At 43.2% G+C, this 19,434-nt stretch overlaps 3 protein-coding genes across 3 annotated transcripts; 2 read left to right on the top strand and 1 right to left on the bottom strand.

Moving 5' to 3' along the window:
* Positions 1 to 2,850: 2,850 nt before the first annotated feature.
* On the bottom strand, positions 2,851 to 3,948 carry LOC146253214 (cyclin-dependent kinase 5 activator 1-like). Its single transcript, XM_084678216.1, has one exon. It carries the CDS (start codon positions 3,861 to 3,863, stop codon positions 2,913 to 2,915), a length of 951 nt encoding a protein of 316 aa, XP_084534342.1. The 5' UTR covers positions 3,864 to 3,948; the 3' UTR covers positions 2,851 to 2,912.
* Positions 3,949 to 6,447: 2,499 nt separating this feature from the next.
* On the top strand, positions 6,448 to 11,625 carry LOC146253213 (26S proteasome non-ATPase regulatory subunit 11A). Its single transcript, XM_084678549.1, has 13 exons — positions 6,448 to 6,596; positions 7,469 to 7,570; positions 7,868 to 8,064; positions 8,205 to 8,262; positions 8,385 to 8,579; positions 8,743 to 8,887; positions 9,256 to 9,316; positions 9,413 to 9,475; positions 9,595 to 9,720; positions 9,976 to 10,011; positions 10,105 to 10,156; positions 10,290 to 10,432; positions 10,519 to 11,625. Exons 1-12 carry the CDS (start codon positions 6,506 to 6,508, stop codon positions 10,430 to 10,432), a joined length of 1,269 nt encoding a protein of 422 aa, XP_084534675.1. The 5' UTR covers positions 6,448 to 6,505; the 3' UTR covers positions 10,519 to 11,625.
* A 2,733-nt stretch (positions 11,626 to 14,358) lies between these two features.
* On the top strand, positions 14,359 to 17,313 carry LOC146253212 (homeobox protein Dlx3b-like). The gene is made up of 3 exons (XM_084677972.1): positions 14,359 to 14,822; positions 15,500 to 15,684; positions 16,339 to 17,313. The coding sequence occupies exons 1-3, from the start codon at positions 14,480 to 14,482 to the stop codon at positions 16,663 to 16,665; spliced, it is 855 nt and encodes a 284-aa protein (XP_084534098.1). The 5' UTR covers positions 14,359 to 14,479; the 3' UTR covers positions 16,666 to 17,313.
* The last annotated feature ends 2,121 nt before the right edge of the window (positions 17,314 to 19,434 follow it).

Below are 19,434 nucleotides of genomic sequence, written 5' to 3'. Positions count from 1 at the left end.
GGCCTTCCAGCAAATGTTTGCAGGAAAATGCTCTTGCATGTTTATGATCACTTAGGACAATGTATGTAAGTATACGCAAGACATCCCAGTGTGTTTTCTGTATTGACAGCCGTTGAAATTGGCAACGAAGAGTGACTGCATGCCTTTTGCCCAATACAGAGCCAAAGAAGTAGAACTGTGAAGCGTACAAAGCATATTCACTTAACAGCTCGTTGCTTCCTCACTGTGGCCAGAGAGGGTAGTTATTAGTACTAAGTAGCCATATAAGACAGTTTCTGGTGATGTGCCTTTTGGCTACTTGTCTGGCTAGGCTGATGTTGCATTCAACATCCCCCAGGCTATACCTTATCATTTATGACGTCATTTAAAATCACGATTAGTAATCAAGCGACCAGAGCAAAATAAGGAGAGGACAGCAATTGCTTGCAAATGTTTTATACAAAGTAATTGTAACAGTTGATCAAATTCTTCTCACTTCTCACATACATAATCATGGTCACACACCCATATAGTCACAGACTGCTGTACTGTAACTCTAATAACACTAGTTACCTTGATTTGTTCACCAGTTATACACAATATGATTCACAAATGAAAAGGGAAAAAATGGAAATAACTTCATTAGCTTAATATTTTACACTTTTTTTAGTTTTACTGTGTGTTGCAAGATAAGACATGGCACATAGTATGAGCATGAAATGGAATCAAAGAGGAAAAAACTGGGTAGATTTTGAGACCCCCTTCTTTCTTTCTTTCTTTCTTTCCATCCATCATCTCTTCTCCTCATAGGTGCTTGCACCAGCGGATCTGGAGGTGAAAACAAAATGGTGGGAACACTTACCGCAGTTTCCTGTTCCTGCAAATGTGCATTCTCATGGCACAGAATATGACGTGTCAGTGTACCATGATAGTTTCCCTTGGAATGATGGTATCCACTGAAACATTGCATTTCCTTGCTTATTGCTGTGCAAATGACTGTCAGCAAATTGTCTCTAAGCCCATACCTCCTCTGACGTTGATGACAATTTGATAAACTGTAACCTTCACAATGACACTGCAATACCATCTACGAAACCTATCTAAGAGCAGGATTTAAGCAAGCTTTGCAATGATTTTTGTGTGCATATTTGTTGTGAGCTTAGTGTCTCTTATTAGGCTACATATAGCAGCCAATATTTTAGGTTGTGGTATATAACCATCACTCTTTCCACATGCGGAATTACTCCCTGTCACAAGTCCTTTCTGTTCCAAAATAGTTAAAAGATTAATTGAAATCTTCCTTGTTCACCATTATTTTAAACTAGAGGTGATTTTTTTAAATATAAAATGTAACTCTTTAGAACAATATGGCACACAACATCCACCCTCTGTCAGAGGGCATGGGTTCCTAAACTGAAGACTTGTTTCAAGGTAGACTCAGCCGTATAACATCACCATATGCATATCCCCAGTGTATGATGGAGTCGTAACGCTGACTAAGCCTCAAAATGCAGCGTGATCACTGCTTTTTTTGATAACATGTGATGTGCCAACACAAAGCAGCATGCTGGGAAACCTATGAAAGCACACATGCATGTCAACACAAGCCATCAAATAAATAACTAGTGGACAGTGGACAAGAGTCTCTCGACCAAGCAGAGGATCCGTGTCTTAAAGTGTCTGCCAGTTCTCAAGTGTGGGGGGTGGGAGGTGAGTAGCTGTAGCGGAGGATGGAAGAACGTGTCTATGATGCCACTGCTCCTACCATCTTGTAAAATATTCTACCTCAGACATAGCCTCTATGGAACCTCCAAACCCAAAACATGATCATGTTCTTTTAGACACAAAAATGTTTAACCCAACAACCACCAACCCACGCCCAAAAAAGGTAGAAGCATTTTTTTTTCACATAGCATCTGTTGAATGAGACTGGCAAAGTTCCCTTTTTTACTTTAAACAAAGTTTCAATAAGACCAACAGTGCTAGTAGCTACATAATCCTGCTGTAGTGAGGAAAGTGAAGTGATTCCACTACTGATCTAGGGTCAGTTAACCATATCGACATCGAAGGAGTAAAATCGGTGTATAGGGCCCAGTAAACTTGACCAGGGCCAAGGTGTAGCTTCAACCCAGAGCTACTGCTATTGTGTGTTTTAGACTTGGGCATGGTTACTATGTTGAGGTAGGGGACATTGGCAAAAGGTTATTACACATACACTTGTGAGGTGTTCTCATGTGCTGGGAGATCATTGTTCTGGCTCTAGTGCACCCTCATTCACTGCAGGACCTGGATCCTCACTCACACTTGATCTCTTGGTGCCTCTTCGGTTTCACGTGAGTCCTGTATTTCAATTCATTTCTCTATGAGTATGTACAAGAGCAGAGCACAGGGAGATTGTCTGGTGTCTCCTTCCTGTTTCGAGTAAACTGAGAGACTGATCCAACAGGGTTGAGAATGATTAGTTCCTGGGTCACCTTAATTTTATTGCCTATTGGCCTGCCCTATATTATATCTCTTGGTCTAAGTCGGGATTCAATCATTCTTACTTTTGATTTGATGATCTATTTAGTGTGTGTTCTAATCTTTACTGTTTTTAAAGTGCAATCAAATGTAATCTGGTCAGATTAAGCTCATGTTGATGTATCTAGCTCCAGATCACCAGGCTGAACAACAATTGCCCAATGTTCTGGAGACTAAACCAATAAACAATGCCTCAGGAGGCACACTCAAGGTAACTGCATCTGTTTGGTGGCCTCCATTTACCTTAGATATCACATTATAACCTAAGACTGGTTTCATTTCACTTATGTTCCTATTTAAACCAAATCTGGCATTATAAGCAGATTCAGAAACACCAGACAATATGCCTGCTCTACTGTAGCTACTCCTACCACATCCATCCCTTCTCTACTCTACTAATGTCCTCCTTCATTCTACCGGTCTAGGCCTATCAATAACCGTGTCTTCTCTTCCTCCTTCTTGTTCTCATTCTTCAGGTCGGCGAAAACCTGGGTGAAGTAGTGTGGGTCAGTGTTGATCTGCAACATCTTGCCGCTCATGCGGTTGATTATCTCCAGACAGCGGTCCCAGAAGGCCTCCTTTTCTGCCTCCACCAGGAAGGGCTTGAGCGGGTAGGAGATCTCGTTGCCCATATAGGAGTAGGACAGGTAGAGGCAGGTGAGCAGAGAGGCCTGGAGCTCGCGCTCGCTGGCCACCTCGGCCGACACCACGTCCCGGCACAGCATGTAGAGGAAGACCACGTTGGCGGGGGTGATGAAGCCCTGGTCCTGCCAGCCCTGGAGCAGCAGGGAGCGGTCCACGCTCCGCAGCCACAGCACCGGGTCGGTGGGAGACAGCCGCTTCAGGCGGTAGCAGCGTCGGCACAGGAACTCTCCCAGGCTCCTCATGAGCTCACTGGTGGAGGCCTGCACGATGACCCGTTTGGGCGTGCCGGCGACATTGGAGGCCTGGCTCACGGAACCCGTCAGAGAGTTCTTCTTGACTGTGGCGGCCACGTTGGCGACAGTCTTGGAGGTGGGAATGGACGTGGTGGTCGTGGTGCTTGGGTCTTGGGTGGTGTAAGAGGACAGGTTGGCGCAGGATTGGGACTTTTTCAGCTTCAGGCTGTTGGAGGCAGAGGTGTGTTCTGTGCTGCCCCGCCCACTGTCGTCCGGTGGGAGCTTCTTGGACCCCTTTCTCTTGGCCGATACGGCCACGATGCGTTTCCATGGCAGCACACTTATGATGGACTGACGTTTGAGGCTCTTGGTGTCTTTAGCATTTTTACTGTTCTGCACCGCCGTGTAGTGACCCACTGTGGCAGGGCCATCCTCAAACAGGGCCGCCTTACGGTAGCTCGGGGAGAGAGACAGGACAGTACCCATGATGCCACTGGTTTATGGAGGGAGGTCTAGCTCGCTCGTTTTGGGGTTGGACCAGAAGGTCTGGAGAAAAACAGGAAACGTTGCCTCTTGAGGGAACCAAAACCTGTGAGGAATCAAAACAGCATTAGGACCTATTCATCTCATGTTTTCTGTGTATGATTAGTGAGGAATACAGTCCAGACTACTATGCTCTCATCATCTGCTTGTGGTGTTTATACAGCTGTGTGCAATTCAATCACAATGGCACTTCACAATCACATTTGCATTTTCATTTGCACACATTATTAAAATTGAAATCTTAGTGAGATGATAAAGTTTGGAATTTGTACAAGAAATATCAATCACATCATGTCCTCACATTCTGTGTGGTCTAAATCTAAATTATGTTCATTTGCAAATTCAGTTATTGTTTTCTTTAATCAGTTGATTCCCATGAAAGTTTTACACTAAATAAAAATGTTGGCTAGCATCATTTAAAATATATTCTGTACTGCTGGGCTGGCGTTTACAGTAGTTTTTCTTTGCTAAGTGCCTTCATGTGCACATCTTAATGTTATCGTCATAATTATATAAGGAACAAGATAAGGCCAGAGAAGCATGATGAAGAAATGTGCGCAAGCATCCATCTTAGCTTCAAAATGGAAGCCTTGAATGAAAACACCATCCCCCCCAGCACACGGTAGCTTTAAAGATGTCGATTACATATCATATCGGTCAGTGTACACATATTTACCCTTTCAAGTGTATGATTTATTTATATTATACAATATAATTGAAGCCTTCCTCAAATGTACTGTAGCTCATGGATATTGGTCAAAAGACGCCCGTGTAAGCCAATGCAAAAACGTGTAGCCAAGACAAATAATTTTCTTTTCAAATGAACTAGTCTAAAATAACGAAAACCAAAAAGATTTGTCCTTTGATTTAAATACTGCTAGTGTAAAGGTGGTGACATGCTTTAGGAAAACAACAACCAATGACATTGTTTCTTACCTTAAAATCTATTGAATATTTCAGTGTAATCCATGTAGAATTACCCCTTTGCTTTTACTGCAGGGCAAATTATGTCAACCGGATAGGATTCAACGGTCTATGGTAATTTTTCACACCTTCGCGAGTGCCGCCTAACCGCTGTCCAAGGTGCTGGGCGTCTACGACGTGCGAGCAAGACGGTTTCGCAATCAGTGGTAGCCTATATTTACAGTTCTTCAAGGTCTAATAGCTGGTCGTTTCCTAATTGAAATGACTTTCAATGTCCACCTACGAATAATGGAAGTCTCTCTCTCGTCGATGAGAGTACAGATGCAGAGAATATGCGAAATGTGTAACACTCGCTGTTTCTGTAAAAATGTCTTCCATTGAGGAGCAAAAATCTATATCACGGCTGTTATGCCAGCAGTCCCCGCAATAATGTTGACCGTGTTTCTTTTCCAAATCACCAACAGGAAAACAGAGGACAGGAACATCAAAACAAAGAAAATAAATGATGAGAAAATGGCTACTATGGACTGGAAATATGTGGGTGATACTTAATCTAACAGCAAAAACGCTCGACGCTTTGATGCGGGCATCTGCAGATATGCGGGTTGGTTGTGGAAATGGCAGGAAGCTACCCTATTGGTCGGCGCTTGGATGCTGTTGCTGCTAGTTGCTGTTGCAGCCGTGGTGTTTAATGTTATTGGTTGTGGATAATGGAGGAGCACCGACCACTAGACGCTCTATCTATGGTCTGCCCTGCTGCATCCAGCAGTGTGTCCAATGCTTTATACTATGCCATAAGGATTACTAAACTGATGGATACACGTCACATCTAAATGGCAATCAGACGTATTTTTGAAGCATGAAGCAGTGTCTTCTGTTTGATTTTGGATCGTGAATTGGGGGTGTGTCTGGTCCCTATAATTAAGCGTTAGTGGTGGAATGTTTGCCAATATGATAGGGTTTGTAGAGGTATGTGGTGTTGGATTCCCACAGATGCATGTTTCTGATCAGCTCTGCATGCACGATTTGTTATTTTGTTCTGATTTGATCAGAACGTTATGAAATCATTAACATTAGGCTAGCTGCTAAATATGATACAACATTCACAAGTCAGCACAGCTGAAAGCTTGCTGCCTATACAATATGCGCACACATTTGTTTCAGATTTTGTTTAATGAGTTTCGAAAATCTCGTAGTCGAGTCACTGAATATTGAAGGAGATCCTGTCAAAAGCACTTAAATAGCAACCAAGAGCACTTGCATAGCACTTTCCACGCATGTTGTTATTGTAGTGCCATATAGAACGTGACAAACCTGCCGTACCAAAGCCTGGACTCCACTTATCTGGTTGTATTGCAGAGCAGCCGTCAGAACTAGCTTGCTCATATGCGCTGTCCGTGGTGCTGAAAGACGCATGGGGTGGTCCACACTCGAAACAAATGTACATTATTTGATGCCCTTTTCTGCCCAGCTACGTTATTTTGTATGGTATGTCTCACACCAACACCAACAGTTTCTCGATAGAACACAACAAAATCTTAAAATTATTTGCTACCTTGCAGTCAAACTGCGGTTAGCGAAAGTGAGCGGAGGGGGCGCGCGATTGTTCGTCGACATCATGAGCTAACCGGAACAACAATCAGTCATTGAGGAGAGGAAAGATGGCAGCCGCGGCAGTGGCTGAGTTTCAAAGAGCCCAGTCTCTTCTCGGTACAGACCGGAATGCGTCGATTGATATTTTACATTCAATTGGTAAGTCTATAGCTACAAACGGGCTTACAAAAGATCAACTCATATACCTGTTTTATATTTTTTGTTGTAGCTTGCAGCTAGCGCAAACTTGGCTAGCGAACTAGCTACATGCTGCTGCTAACTTGCTAGCTATCTAGCGTCAGTCCTGCCTTACGCACATTCATTATCACAGTGAGTCAGCAGCAGGCGGATACCGGTAGCTAGCCTAGCTTGTGTGCTAGCTCATTGAATGGAAATTAGTAACTAGCGGGCTAATTATGCAAGCTAACTACATTTAGGTGCCAATATTGTTCATATTCTTTACAGCGCAAGGCCAGCCAAATATGTAAGTTACAACACGTGTTAACTGCAAGCTTGCTAGCACTACAATTTTCTGTAAAATGTAGACAAGTGCTAATGTCTTACGAACGCAAATGCTAGCCTACTGAAGCTAGACGAGCAACCTTTAGCGCAGAGGTTTTCAAAGTTAGACGTAATTTAGTGAACAAACCAGCTAATCTAATGTATCATGTGCCTGCTTTACCTATTCAAAAGCCAGTTAGCCTAGCATGCACGTACAGTAAGTTTGGTTAAGCCCCACGTTAACATTAGTTCAATGTTCTTGCATAGCAAACAATAGAAATTGTGACAACGCAGTGTGGACCCCACTGTGTACATTTGACAATCATCGCCAGATAGTTAGCTAATTGGGCCAGATTGTGTTACTTGTGTGGACGCTTATATTGAGTGGCGTCTTGTCTGACATGGCAAGCTGGCAACTGGTTCCATTTTAGCTTTCAGTCTGCAAGCAAACACTTGTCAACCAAACTAGCTGCATGTTACCACAGCAACGCTGAAGTGTGAGATGCTGACCATGGTCTCTTGTGCTTCAGTAAAGCGTGACATTCAGGAGAGCGATGAGGAGGCGGTACGTGTCAAAGAGCAGAGCATCCTGGAACTGGGGGGTCTTCTGGCTAAGACGGGCCAGGCTGCAGGTAACGGGCCTTAGATGTTCTGATTAGACCTCTGGTCAGTCTTAAGGAGCTGGGGACTGTTAGTGCTTTTGTCCTAGCCCAGCATCAGTACAGCTAGTTTGACCAATTCATCACTAAACATTTGTTATGGTATGTAACATGGGCATGTGTGATAGTATTGGGTTGGAACAAAAGCCAGTTACTGCAGGGTGTACCAGAAGAAAAACATGTATTACAAAAGGAAAACAAGCTTTGGATTAAAATCTACTTTCTCTTACAATCCCCCACCGTTTTGTTCTACTCCTTCCCTCTCTTAAGAGCTGGGTGGCCTGTTGAAGTATGTCCGTCCATTCCTAAACTCCATCAGCAAGGCTAAAGCAGCCAGGCTTGTGCGCTCTCTGCTGGACATGTTCCTGGACATGGAGGCAGCCACGGGCCAGGAGGTGGACCTGTGTCTGGAGTGCATAGAGTGGGCCAAGGCTGAGAAGAGAACCTTCCTCAGACAGGCTCTAGAGGTGAGGTCTTGTGTTCCATGTTCTTCATCTCCCAGTATCAGTGTGCGAAACCCCAAGACGGCATGGACAGAGTGAAGTCAAACGACAATAATCATGTTTTCACATGTCTAAAGTTATACGTCTGTTTCCCCTCTCTTTAGGCACGTCTGATCTCTTTGTACTATGACACAAAGCAATACCAGGAGGCTCTCCAGCTCGGTGAGACTGATTTCAGATCAAATTGTTTTTGTCTTTCAGTTTGTTGTTTGTTTTAAAGTTAAATGACTGAATAAAGACGAGATCATTAAGACCCCTCTGTCCACGTCCCTTTTCTCGTCCAGGCACCCAGCTGTTGCAAGAGCTGAAGAAGATGGATGACAAAGCTCTCCTGGTTGAGGTGCAGCTGCTAGAGAGTAAGACGTACCACGGCCTTAGTAACCTGCCTAAGGCCCGTGCCGCCCTCACCTCTGCCAGGACAACTGCCAACGCCATTTACTGCCCGCCCAAACTGCAGGCTGCGCTGGACATGCAGTCAGGTACAGCACTACTACCCATACGCACACACACTGTCAGGCAGTCTCTCCTTCTCTCTCTCTCTCACTCACTCACTCTCAATGGCCTCTGGCCGAGGTGTGCTTCAGCTTGGAATGTCACCCAGCGGGATGGTGCTCCGTTGACCTGACCTCTTGCTGTGCGCAGGGATCATTCACGCGGCCGAGGAGAAGGACTGGAAGACGGCCTACTCCTACTTCTACGAGGCCTTTGAAGGATACGACTCCATCGACAGCCCCAGAGCCATTACATCACTCAAATACATGCTGCTCTGCAAAATTATGCTCAATGTGTAAGTACAGTCTTACCCAGCTGCTTGTTTAGATTTGATACATGCTATCCAGCTGATTCTTCTATCCAAAACAGCGAAAGACACAAAGAATACAAATGCTGTTCACTTTAACATGTGTGATGAGGACCTTATCAGTCCCCGGTCTGCCCCCTACCCGATCGTCCCTCAGAAATATCAGGGGGTTCTATCTGTTTCGCATTTCTAGCCTCCTTTCTGTTCTTCACCCCCCTTCTTTTAAGAACTGTGTTAAAAACGGGGTGCAGCTGCTCTGCGATTTTGAACCTCAGTGTTTGATGAGGTCCTGTAAAAAATAAACGAAAACAAATAAACGGGTAGTGATGACCTGTTGACTTCTGTTGTGACTCCAGGCCAGAGGACGTCCAGACTCTGACCAGTGGAAAGCTAGCCCTGCGGCACGCTGGGAGACAGGTATGTCTACACCTCTGCTGTAGCATCACACACACACACACACACAGTCAGATCTTTGTTTCCTCACCCTCTCATTCTGTCCGTCTTTGTTTGTAGACAGATTCACTGAAGTGTGTGGCCCTAGCCAGCAAGAACAGGTCGTTGGCAGACTTTGAAAAGGTATGTTCTCACAGTTTTGCGCGTCTGCCTTTGCCTACCCTACACTAACTTATCTCTTGATGTAATTGAGACGAATCCTTGCTCTTATGCCACGTGCCTATCCTCTCTGTACTTTCCAGGCCCTGACAGAGTACCGATCAGAACTGAGGGATGACCCCATAATAAGCACACACTTGACAAAACTCTATGACAACCTTCTGGAACAGAACCTCATAAGGGTCATTGAGCCTTTCTCAAGGGTCCAGGTAGGCCATGACTGCACTAACTCTACAGTTATTCTACTTTCCTGTCATTCTATTCTTCTTTACTGACAGAGAATTATGATTTTACCGCTACTGCTGTTTAAACGGCTTAGTTGTCATCACTTATGAATTTCACATTATTGTGGTAAGATTGACATACAATGGCAAAGAGGTACAATATTTATATGAATGTTCTTAGGATGTTTTCCTGGATGGGAGAGTATCATCTGACTTAACTTTCTCTTCCTCTGCCTACAGATGGAACACATTTCCAGCCTCATCAAACTCTCCAAGGTAGGATTCATGCCACATCCAGCATGTCCATCAGAATGATACCTACACCAGAGGTGTTACAGAAATTTGATCAGATATTCTTTCCACCCTCAGGGAGATGTTGAGAGGAAACTGTCACAGATGATTCTTGACGAGAAGTTTCACGGTGCGTTTTTCTTTTTTTTTTTCTTCTCTGCAAACCTTCCTTTCTGTTCCGCTCTCTGTAACAAAATCTTATTGCCCAAAAAACACTGCCTGGACCCTCGTGGGTTGACCTGCCTTATGTCCTGTCCGTTCAGGTATCTTGGACCAAGGCGAGGGTGTGCTGATCATCTTTGAAGAGCCCCTGGTAGACAAGACATATGAGGCTGCCCTGGAAACCATTCAGAACATGAGCAAAGTGGTGGACTCCCTCTACAACAAAGCCAAGAAGCTCACATAGGTCAGTGGATGAACTGTGCTCCATAAACATCCGTGCCATATTTCCTGTTTCGACTTGGTTTTAATCAAAGTATCTCCTCTCTATAGAGAGCCAACCACCTGCACCCAGCCCAGAGTGAGCTCAGCCTGTCTGTGGACCAGTCACTCTAGGTTAAGAGCAGGGCATGAAAGAGGTTTCTACGGACTTCCACAACCCAGCAAGCGAAGAAACCGACCGACCAACTGAGCGACCAACTAAAACACAAATGGACAGGGCTAGGCAGTAACCACACCACCAAGTTTGTCCCCCAAATGCCAAGTCTGTCCCCTAACTCCCTGCTTAAGCTCCCCCATCGCCCTGACAGGCATTGCTCTGAAAGAGCTTTCCCCACGGACTATTACAGATACACCTACACTCATCACAGGTTTCAGTGTACCTGGGCAGCCTTTCTCTCACTGCTGATCAATCAGGGAATCTTGTATGATAATGCAGATACATATACATACATGTATGATACATATAGATTTCGATCAGATTATAACTGGTAGGTGGGCTGACTGCCTAAAGATTGGGTTCTCTTTGCCAACCCCCCCCCCCCCCCCCCCCTGAATATACTCATGTTTTGTCAGAGAAGAACCTTTCTTCCCCTTCCAATTATACCAGCTCACCAGAAGAACAGTTTGTACAGCTGGCTGGCCCCCCACCTCCCCCATCCCCTTTTTAAGTGAACTGTGCCCTTTGACCCCCTTGACTTTGACACACACATTGATGGCATTCTGGTAAGGACAAGTGGACAGTGAAATGTCCTATCGTCCATGAACACACCACAGGAAGATTAAACTGTCATCAAGCTCTAAAGCTTGTGCAACGCTTAAGATCCGCTCTCCTTGTTTGTACATAATATTGCCAAGCGCCTCTTTTCATCTCTTGAGGCCTGTTATATTCACACCTTCCCCCCCCCCCTTTTTTTTACAACGCTAAAAAGAGAATCAAAAGGCCCCCACAGTGAGAGCTTAGTCACACAGTGCTTATGTGAATGATTTGTTTCAATGAAATGTGACTGGGGGAATGAGTTGTTTATTAGAATTGCATTTAGAGAGGGGTTTGCTTGAAGAAAAAACTAAGGTTTGGAAATGACTGTGGGGACTAGAGGGTTTCCTATATATGACATAGAGAAAGACAAGTGCTAATAATAAAAAAAAACGTGAAAATTATTGACTGTTTGTGTGATCTCGAGGATTGTTTGTGGGGGGGGAAAATATGTTCAAGAAGTCTGATTTGCAAGAAAAGTATGGGAAAAAATATTTCCTCTTGGAGCAACCGTGGTGAAGCATCGTCTCAAAGCCTTCAAGACTCTTCTGGAAAAAGCACATCTTCCTTTCTTTGGGGGCTTTTCATTTTCTGAAAAGTAAGAAATTGCCAAGAAATTGGTCAAATTGCCATGTGAAACTAACACTAACATCTGTCCAGGGACAATGGATGGAGCCTCTAGGCTAACTCTGGTGCATTTAGAGCAGTGTTTATTATTCTGCACTGTCCCTGTTAAATAAACCAATAACTAAAATAAAGACAGGAAACATCAGATGTGCATCGTCTGATGACATTACTTTTTAAACCCTAGCAACCTTTTCCTAGAAAAAGAACAAATGTTTCCTTAAAGTACTCAGAGATGAAGGATCTACAGCTGTGTTGGAGTGTGCTGGCAGGTGTCCAAAAATTAGTTTGTCTTCAGGTGAGTTTGGTTTTAATTGAAATATCTCTTCTCTATAGAGAGCCATGCAACTACACCCAGCCCAGAGTGAGCGTGGTGGGTGAGTTTGTAGCCGAATCCATCACTTTGATGAAAGATTGTGTTCCCTGGGCAATTGTTGCTGATTTTAGGATGACATTTAACACCAGTCCTTGCGCCGTCTCACAAATCATGGACGGATGGGCCTTTCTGGCTGGAAACTAGAGAGCTACTCTTGGAGCCCTGGCCAGAAAAGAAGACAGAAATACTGCTGGATGTGAGAGGCTTGTACTACACTTTAGGAACAGCCTTATTAGAGGAAGAAGTGGTGGAGCTATTTCTGCTTTGGCTAGACAAGCTGGGGAAAGGATATGTGCTTATATCCTGGTTGACTGTTGAGCTTGACAATGTTGAGCCACAGATAGCCTACGGCTCCCAGTTGGGCAGGTTGGTCTCTGATGATGTCATTTCTCTCAAGTTCACAAACTCAAATATTGCAAGGAAACATGTTGGATACAACTTCTTCCATTACAAAGAGGTTGAGGTTTGAGTCTGACAAGCTAAAACTGGGCATTTCCTGGTGGAGCTGTGTGTGTGTGTGGAAAGCAACAGTAGAGGGATTCACACAGTTCATTCTATCATTTTTTTTCCATTTAAACTGGTCTCCTTTCAATGTCCATGAATACCATCCATGTCTACTTTCATAACCAGATGGGATGACGTAGTGGTAGATTGCATTCTTTGTCAAGCGAAATAAATAAACCAAATATTATGACATTCACTTACACTAAGACAGGTGGCTTCTTGGCTTGACTTTGGTCCTGTGAGCCCTGTAGAAAGGGAAACAAGGTAATGTTCTGCAATCTTCAATGCAATGTTTTCATTATCAATCGTTTTCGAGAAATACTGTAATTATGTAACAAGTTGCTATGTTAACTCAGAAAACACACTAGTCAAAAGATTTTAGAGAAAATGTGTTGAGAACAGTTGTCATAACCTTTTCTATACCACACAACTGTTGTCACAACGAAGTTGTCATTTCTACAGCAGAGGGCACTGCAGGATTACATCACAACGACCCCTGGAAATGATTTGCATTTGAATTTAACACCAGTATGTCCACAGTCTTAGTTCAGGTCAGCGAATATCTTAACATTTGTTGAGGTATTGACTGATATAGACTGAATAGAAATCGTTTTCCCAAAGCTTTGGCTATAGCGTAAAGCGTCACTTATCCACCCTACATATTTTTATGAATTGGCATGTTTTGCACAGTAGATGATCAGTAGCAATCCGAGTTAATATATTACGCCTCAAATGGCCCACAGCCCAGGGATGTTGAGTGAGGCATGTATGCAGATGAAGATCACCAATGTAAAACTGATCACTGGCCATATAGGCCCTACTGGAGCTGGAGCCCCCAAAAAAGTTTCATTAGTCCCCCGAAACATTTTAATAAAAAATATATATATTTTCTTTCTTTTCATATTTTAGATCTAAATGTGTTAATTTATTTTCCTAAAACCCACTAGAGGACAATGTTTAAAAGGATATTTTCTAAAATTTCTTCTGGGGGGAACATGAACCCCCAGACCCCCTTAGTTTTGCTGGGTCACAGGAAAAATAATTGTTTTTATCTCGGGGCTTAGCCCCTCCAAAAGTGGGTACCTAAATTCGCCCCTGTCATATAGGTCTTCCTTCAAAAATAAATATCGATAGGCTCAAGCCGACTAGGGTTTAGATCGGCTGAGGGACAGTTCTATGGTCTAATGAGAAGCCCTGTGTGACATACTAGTGACATTGCATGTAAAAAAGCTTTTGATTTTATTTGCCATTTATTTAAGCACTAGTATGTAAAAACGGCTTTTAAAGACTACAATATAACGCACACCATCGTGCATTTTGTTCTTATGGTAGGCCCACTGAAACAACAGTTAGGTTAAACAGCAAACGTTCAAAAGTCTCTCAGAGTAAATTTAGAACTTTTATGGGCCTCTGGTTCGGGGTGGATCATGGAGGTTTTCGTGGGGAGAAGAGGAGAGCCAGACTGGCGACACAGCCGACCCTCGGGGGGAGAGATAGAGCATTGAAACTAGGGGCCAATGGGAATGCAGCATCCACTCCCAAAGCTCTGTAATTTAGAGATCAGTAGGGTTGTGCGCTGCCACATTGAAGGCGGACAGCTTCGTCGAGGGACTTGAATGCGAACTCTGAGGGATCATGCGCTCTGTCTTTCTCCAGCTTGATGTCTTAACACTAAACTCATCATCTTAACATCTAAAGCAGCTTAATTTCTGGACTGGTTTTCGATTTAGATAAGGTATTAGTCGACCTGCACGATGAATGAGCCTACTTTTGAGAGGAAAGTTGCGGGCCAATCGTCCGATCTCCTTGGTGCAGTGAATTATCACCCGTCCACAAAAGACTCGCCGACGCTCCCAGAGTCCTCTGCCACGGACATGGGCTACTACAGCAGCCACACGACGCACAGCCATCACGAGTACTATCCTGGACAGTCCTACTCGCAACCAATGAACCCTTACACATATCACCACTATAATATAAACGGAATGGGAGCGTCAGGAGTTTACTCTGCCAAGTCGGACTATCCTTACCCTCAAATGTATAGCAGGCAATACGAGCATTATGACCGGGACGCACATTCACCTTCCCAAGATATCGGTAAGAATTATGGTCGAGGTCGGAAAGTATAGGCCTTTTGTCATTTGGTGTTATTTCATTAACTTTTTCCTACTAATTTACTTACGTTGAGAACGATCTGTCTGAATTACCATAAAGCTCAGTTGTTTACAGCCTACAGACAATACGAAATTATCTACTTAGCCTGTGAACATTAAAATTAATTCCCTGCTCAATGGTATGTTTTTCTCTTTTATGCCATAACACTGACTATATAACAAGACCCGTTTAGCTAGTAATGTTGGCATTCCAGGAGGAGTTGTCTTTGATCTGGCCCGAGGCACAAGTGCGGTGCGCATCAGGTGTCACTGCATATCAGTCTCTGACTCATGCCTAGTTGTTATCACGCAACGTATATACCTGGAATACTATGGTTAAATGAAAGACGACCACGATAACAAACCAAGAGGTAGGCCTATGTTTTGGCGAGATGTTGGCCAAAACTTAATTTAGAAAGGGGAGTTTTTATAGGCTATAAAGCTTTATTTGAAACGCTAAACGTGGAAAGTTTGCTCCACCAACCCCATTACATATGCTTTATTGCCATATATTGAATAAAATATTAATATCTTTGTGCGCAGAGTGAGATTGTGCCATATCAACATTTAACAACTGTCACAAACTGTAGGCTACGTTTAAACATGTATTCTTTTTTTTAGTGAAAGAAGAACCCGATCCAGAGGTACGAATGGTCAACGGAAAGCCCAAGAAAATCCGTAAACCTCGCACCATATACTCAAGTTACCAACTCACAGCGTTGCAACGTCGTTTCCAGAACGCACAGTATCTGGCACTCCCAGAGCGAGCTGAGCTTGCGGCCCAACTCGGCCTCACACAGACACAGGTAGGCCTAGGCAAGAGTTGTTGTCCAACAAAACGCAGGTTTATATAGCCTTTTAAATGTGATATTTATGATACAATATACAAGTCACCTATCGCAATTACTGTTGAACTGTATTTTGTTTTGCGCGTACTCGTGGGTTATAGCCAGGGCTCAGAACCCAATGTGTAGTTTGCTATAGTGTGTGCAGTCCAAATGTGTATTTTCTATCCATTAAAATATCCATATTGAATAATGGATGCAATAATTTCATTTTCACTTAGTCTTAAAGAAATTCAAAAGAAATAGCGTAATGGCTATTCAAATGTGTAATGACAAAAATATTTTAAAATTATCAGTTATGTTTATTCATTTTATGTATATGTTTAGATATCGATTTAGAATAGAGTAGAATAAGACAAAGAACAGAATAGAATAAGACACAGTATTTATTAGCATTGTAACAATAAGGAACCATTTTCCCCATTACTTTAAATTGGTCAAATGCCTCTAGACAGCAACCTTCTAATTTAATTTAAATTACTTAATACAATTTTGGTGAAATAATGCTCACCTCGGAATGCTTCCAACAAATCACAACTGCCTCTTTTGTAAAGAACCCTTAAGAATACCCTATTTCTCTAAGCCTTATTCTTAAATAATGTGTTCCTTCTTCAGGTCAAAATTTGGTTTCAAAACAGACGGTCCAAATTTAAGAAGCTGTTCAAAAACGGGGACATTCCTCTAGACCACAGCCCAAACGCCAGCGACTCCATGGCCTGCAATTCACCAGCATCGCCTGCTGTCTGGGATGGTAACAGTGATGCAATAACCAACCGAGCCACTAGGGGACCAGTTCTCCAGCCATCCCTCAGCTCTTCTCCGCCTTACATGGAGGACCACACTCACCATAACTGGTATCAACAAGGTTCACATTTGCCCCAGGCTGGGCATGTGCACCATTCACCACGGCCATCACATCAGCATATTGGTGCAGTATACTGAAAGGATTGTCATTCTTGTGTTTGGATCCAAGTACTCTGATGTTGCATTGGCTACACAAGAAAAACAGAACTGTGAAATGGAAAGAGTTTGTAGGGAAGTCAACTAAATGGACTGTTTGGTCATATGTCCTTTGTCCTACTCTGTTTCCAAACAGAACTAAAATGCAGGACCTTAACATAAATCAGTGGCTCATGATTTGTTTACCAGCTTTTGGTATTGCCGAACAATGTGGAAAATGTGGCAACACTTCAAGATCACCAAATAAACCATAAAGGTATTTTGCTGTCTGATGACAAGAGTGGCTCTGATCCTTCAAACACTGAAAACTCGCAGAGCATTCGCCAGCTTGCATGTGTACATTTGCAATATAAATGGCTGTTTGATTATTAAATGTAACCCCAAGATCTCTAGTTTCATGTCTTTAAATTGTAGAGTATAGTTTTTATTTGGGCAAACATAAAATGTCCTAGCAAAACAGTAAAAATGGTGAAAGGTAGTCCTGGAAGTGGATGCTAAATATATCAAAAGATCAATACATGTTATACATGATAAACTGTGTTTCATAAACTCAGGTATTATTTATTCTGTGTGCAACAATTACATATAAATATGAGGTCATGTTAATGCATAAGAGATACAAATGTGTATGTACAGTGAATAATAAAGCTTTTCAAATGTCATCTACTGTGTACTGCTATTGTGACGATTTACATCTGCTGTGATCTTCTGGCCTCCTGATGTCAACACATACATACAGGGCAACACTGTGGAAGACAAGCATTCTTGTCGTGTTTGGGGCGTGAAGCTCTGCTCCGGCCCAGCCTGACATTATCCATTCCACACCGGATAGCCTTGTTCCGCAATACCCTGCTCTGCTCTTCTTTACTGTCTGACCTACGTATAAAAAGAGCGTGGGTGGTGACTGCTCAGCAAACACACAGACAGGAGGCTCTGGATTTGAATAACACGTCACCACCACCAGATGAAAGGGACGGAGAGAGAGTGAAGAAGGATCTATCTATCGATTGATTGATCTGTTTACGTATCTTTCTCTCCCTCTATCTCCCTCCCTCTCATCTGGTGGCAGTGACGTGTTATTCAAATCCAGAGAAATCTTTCAATCCGCATAGATACGTTAAGAAATGAAGACGGATAGAAAGGTGCAGGGTGGTTGACAGCTACAAAAGAAGAAGAAAAGGAAAAAAAGAACTGAGAGGAAAATACTCCCTGGCCCATGGCATTGCCCGAGGTAACCGACAGGTTAGCTAACAAAGGTTGGTGGATTTCTTAGAAAAGAAGGTTGGAATATGTTAATCTGATATTTGCTGCATGTGATTCATATTCTGTTTTATGTTTTCTCTCAGGACATACAGTAGTTATGTACTGTGCATTTCATGAAGGGGTTCAAACCCCAGGTTATGTGGTTGTAAAGTTTAATTTAGGAGAGGTAAATGATTCAAAAGAAAATACAACTCTTTGATGCTGATAGTTGATCACAAGCTGACATGTCATTGACTGATGATTCTAGAACGTCCCTACCCATCAATGAGCAGATGCTTCCATTTTCCTTTTATTATTATAAAGCTGGAATGATAGAATTAGAAGTTTCTACATCTCTTCCTAACTCCACACACGTGTGCAGTGGGCTTGTCATCTTTTGGGATTGTCATTTTGTAAAGTGGGCCAGATGGTATATGATGGTGCCACAATATTTGTTCAATAAATCCCTTGTTGTTTTCTATTCATATTGAGCACTGACCTTACCAACAATCCTTTCTTTATGATGTATTCAAGTGGACATGATTGGCACATCTCTACAGTAGGTTGAAGAAACTTGAGTTCCTAGGTAGTGTCCGTTTTTCCTGTTTTTGTTTGAACTCTTTTTTTCTGCAAAGAGCTTTTGAGTGCCTGAGAAAACTCCTCTGAGCAGAAACACTGAAAACAACAAGGTGATGACATCACCTGTCGCGTGCTGAATAGAAACGCTCACCAACGGAAGGGAAGTTTGTATCCCGGTTACAAAAGATTTGCCTTTTGTTGCCCTCACAGCCTCAAGCCACAACCCCCAAACCCCCAAAAAACACAAAGTATAGTTCAAAGGGGTTAAAGAACAAATGACAGATTTCACACAAAAAACATGTACACTATGGAATCTTATGGAGACTCCACGACCCACTGTAAATAGTTACCTCGATGACACTACATAATCATGGGAGGTGTAGTTTTGGTCAACCAAGGGTACAGTGTATGGAAACCTTTTCATGGCCCAGCTTTAACAAGCTGTTAAAGACAGCCCCCTGCTGTTCTGGCCTTGAACTAATTACTCTGTTTTCCTATAGTTTCTCATGCTGTCCAGAATAAAATAGTTTTGAAAAAAATGTCTCAGTCTACAGTATGTGTGTGTGCATGTGTGTGTGGACGTGTGTGTGTGTGGGTGTGTGTGTGTGTGTGGGGGGGGGTGGATTAGGGCATCATGCACGTCTCAGTCCAGAGTGTGTGTGTGTGTGTGTATGTAAGGATGAGAGGAGGATCTAAACAATGTACATTGGAAGTGCACCTAATCTGAGGTAACACTGAGGACGCCGAGGAGAAGCGTCCTCAGACGGTAAAGAAGCCTTATGGCTCTGTGTGTGGCCCGCTCTCCGCTCTCCCATACCTCACTCAGCATGTTGTCCACACTCGCTTGCCTCAGCCTGGGGAAATGCCTCTCTGTGATGTGGCATGTTAGTTGGGGAGAGAAGTAATGTCAGCTTTATGCAGCTCAACCCA

The sequence above is a fragment of the Hypomesus nipponensis genome, chromosome 17, assembly GCF_054491055.1.
Source record: "Hypomesus nipponensis isolate SF chromosome 17, ASM5449105v1, whole genome shotgun sequence".
Taxonomy (NCBI): domain Eukaryota; kingdom Metazoa; phylum Chordata; class Actinopteri; order Osmeriformes; family Osmeridae; genus Hypomesus; species Hypomesus nipponensis.
This window is presented reverse-complemented; position numbering and strand designations above follow the sequence as displayed.

What these genes read in the sequence shown, in the direction of transcription:
- LOC146253214 (XM_084678216.1), bottom strand. Translation starts at nt 3,863, where the DNA reads ATGGGTACTGTCCTGTCTCTCTCCCCGAGCTACCGTAAGGCGGCCCTG.
- LOC146253213 (XM_084678549.1), top strand. Translation starts at nt 6,506, where the DNA reads ATGGCAGCCGCGGCAGTGGCTGAGTTTCAAAGAGCCCAGTCTCTTCTC. An exon ending in TGCGCTGGACATGCAGTCAG is followed by an intron (nt 8,580 to 8,742) that starts GTACAGCACTAC and finishes TGCTGTGCGCAG; the next exon opens with GGATCATTCACGCGGCCGAG. An exon ending in CGTTGGCAGACTTTGAAAAG is followed by an intron (nt 9,476 to 9,594) that starts GTATGTTCTCAC and finishes TGTACTTTCCAG; the next exon opens with GCCCTGACAGAGTACCGATC.
- LOC146253212 (XM_084677972.1), top strand. Translation starts at nt 14,480, where the DNA reads ATGAATGAGCCTACTTTTGAGAGGAAAGTTGCGGGCCAATCGTCCGAT. An exon ending in TTCACCTTCCCAAGATATCG is followed by an intron (nt 14,823 to 15,499) that starts GTAAGAATTATG and finishes TCTTTTTTTTAG; the next exon opens with TGAAAGAAGAACCCGATCCA. An exon ending in TCGGCCTCACACAGACACAG is followed by an intron (nt 15,685 to 16,338) that starts GTAGGCCTAGGC and finishes TTCCTTCTTCAG; the next exon opens with GTCAAAATTTGGTTTCAAAA.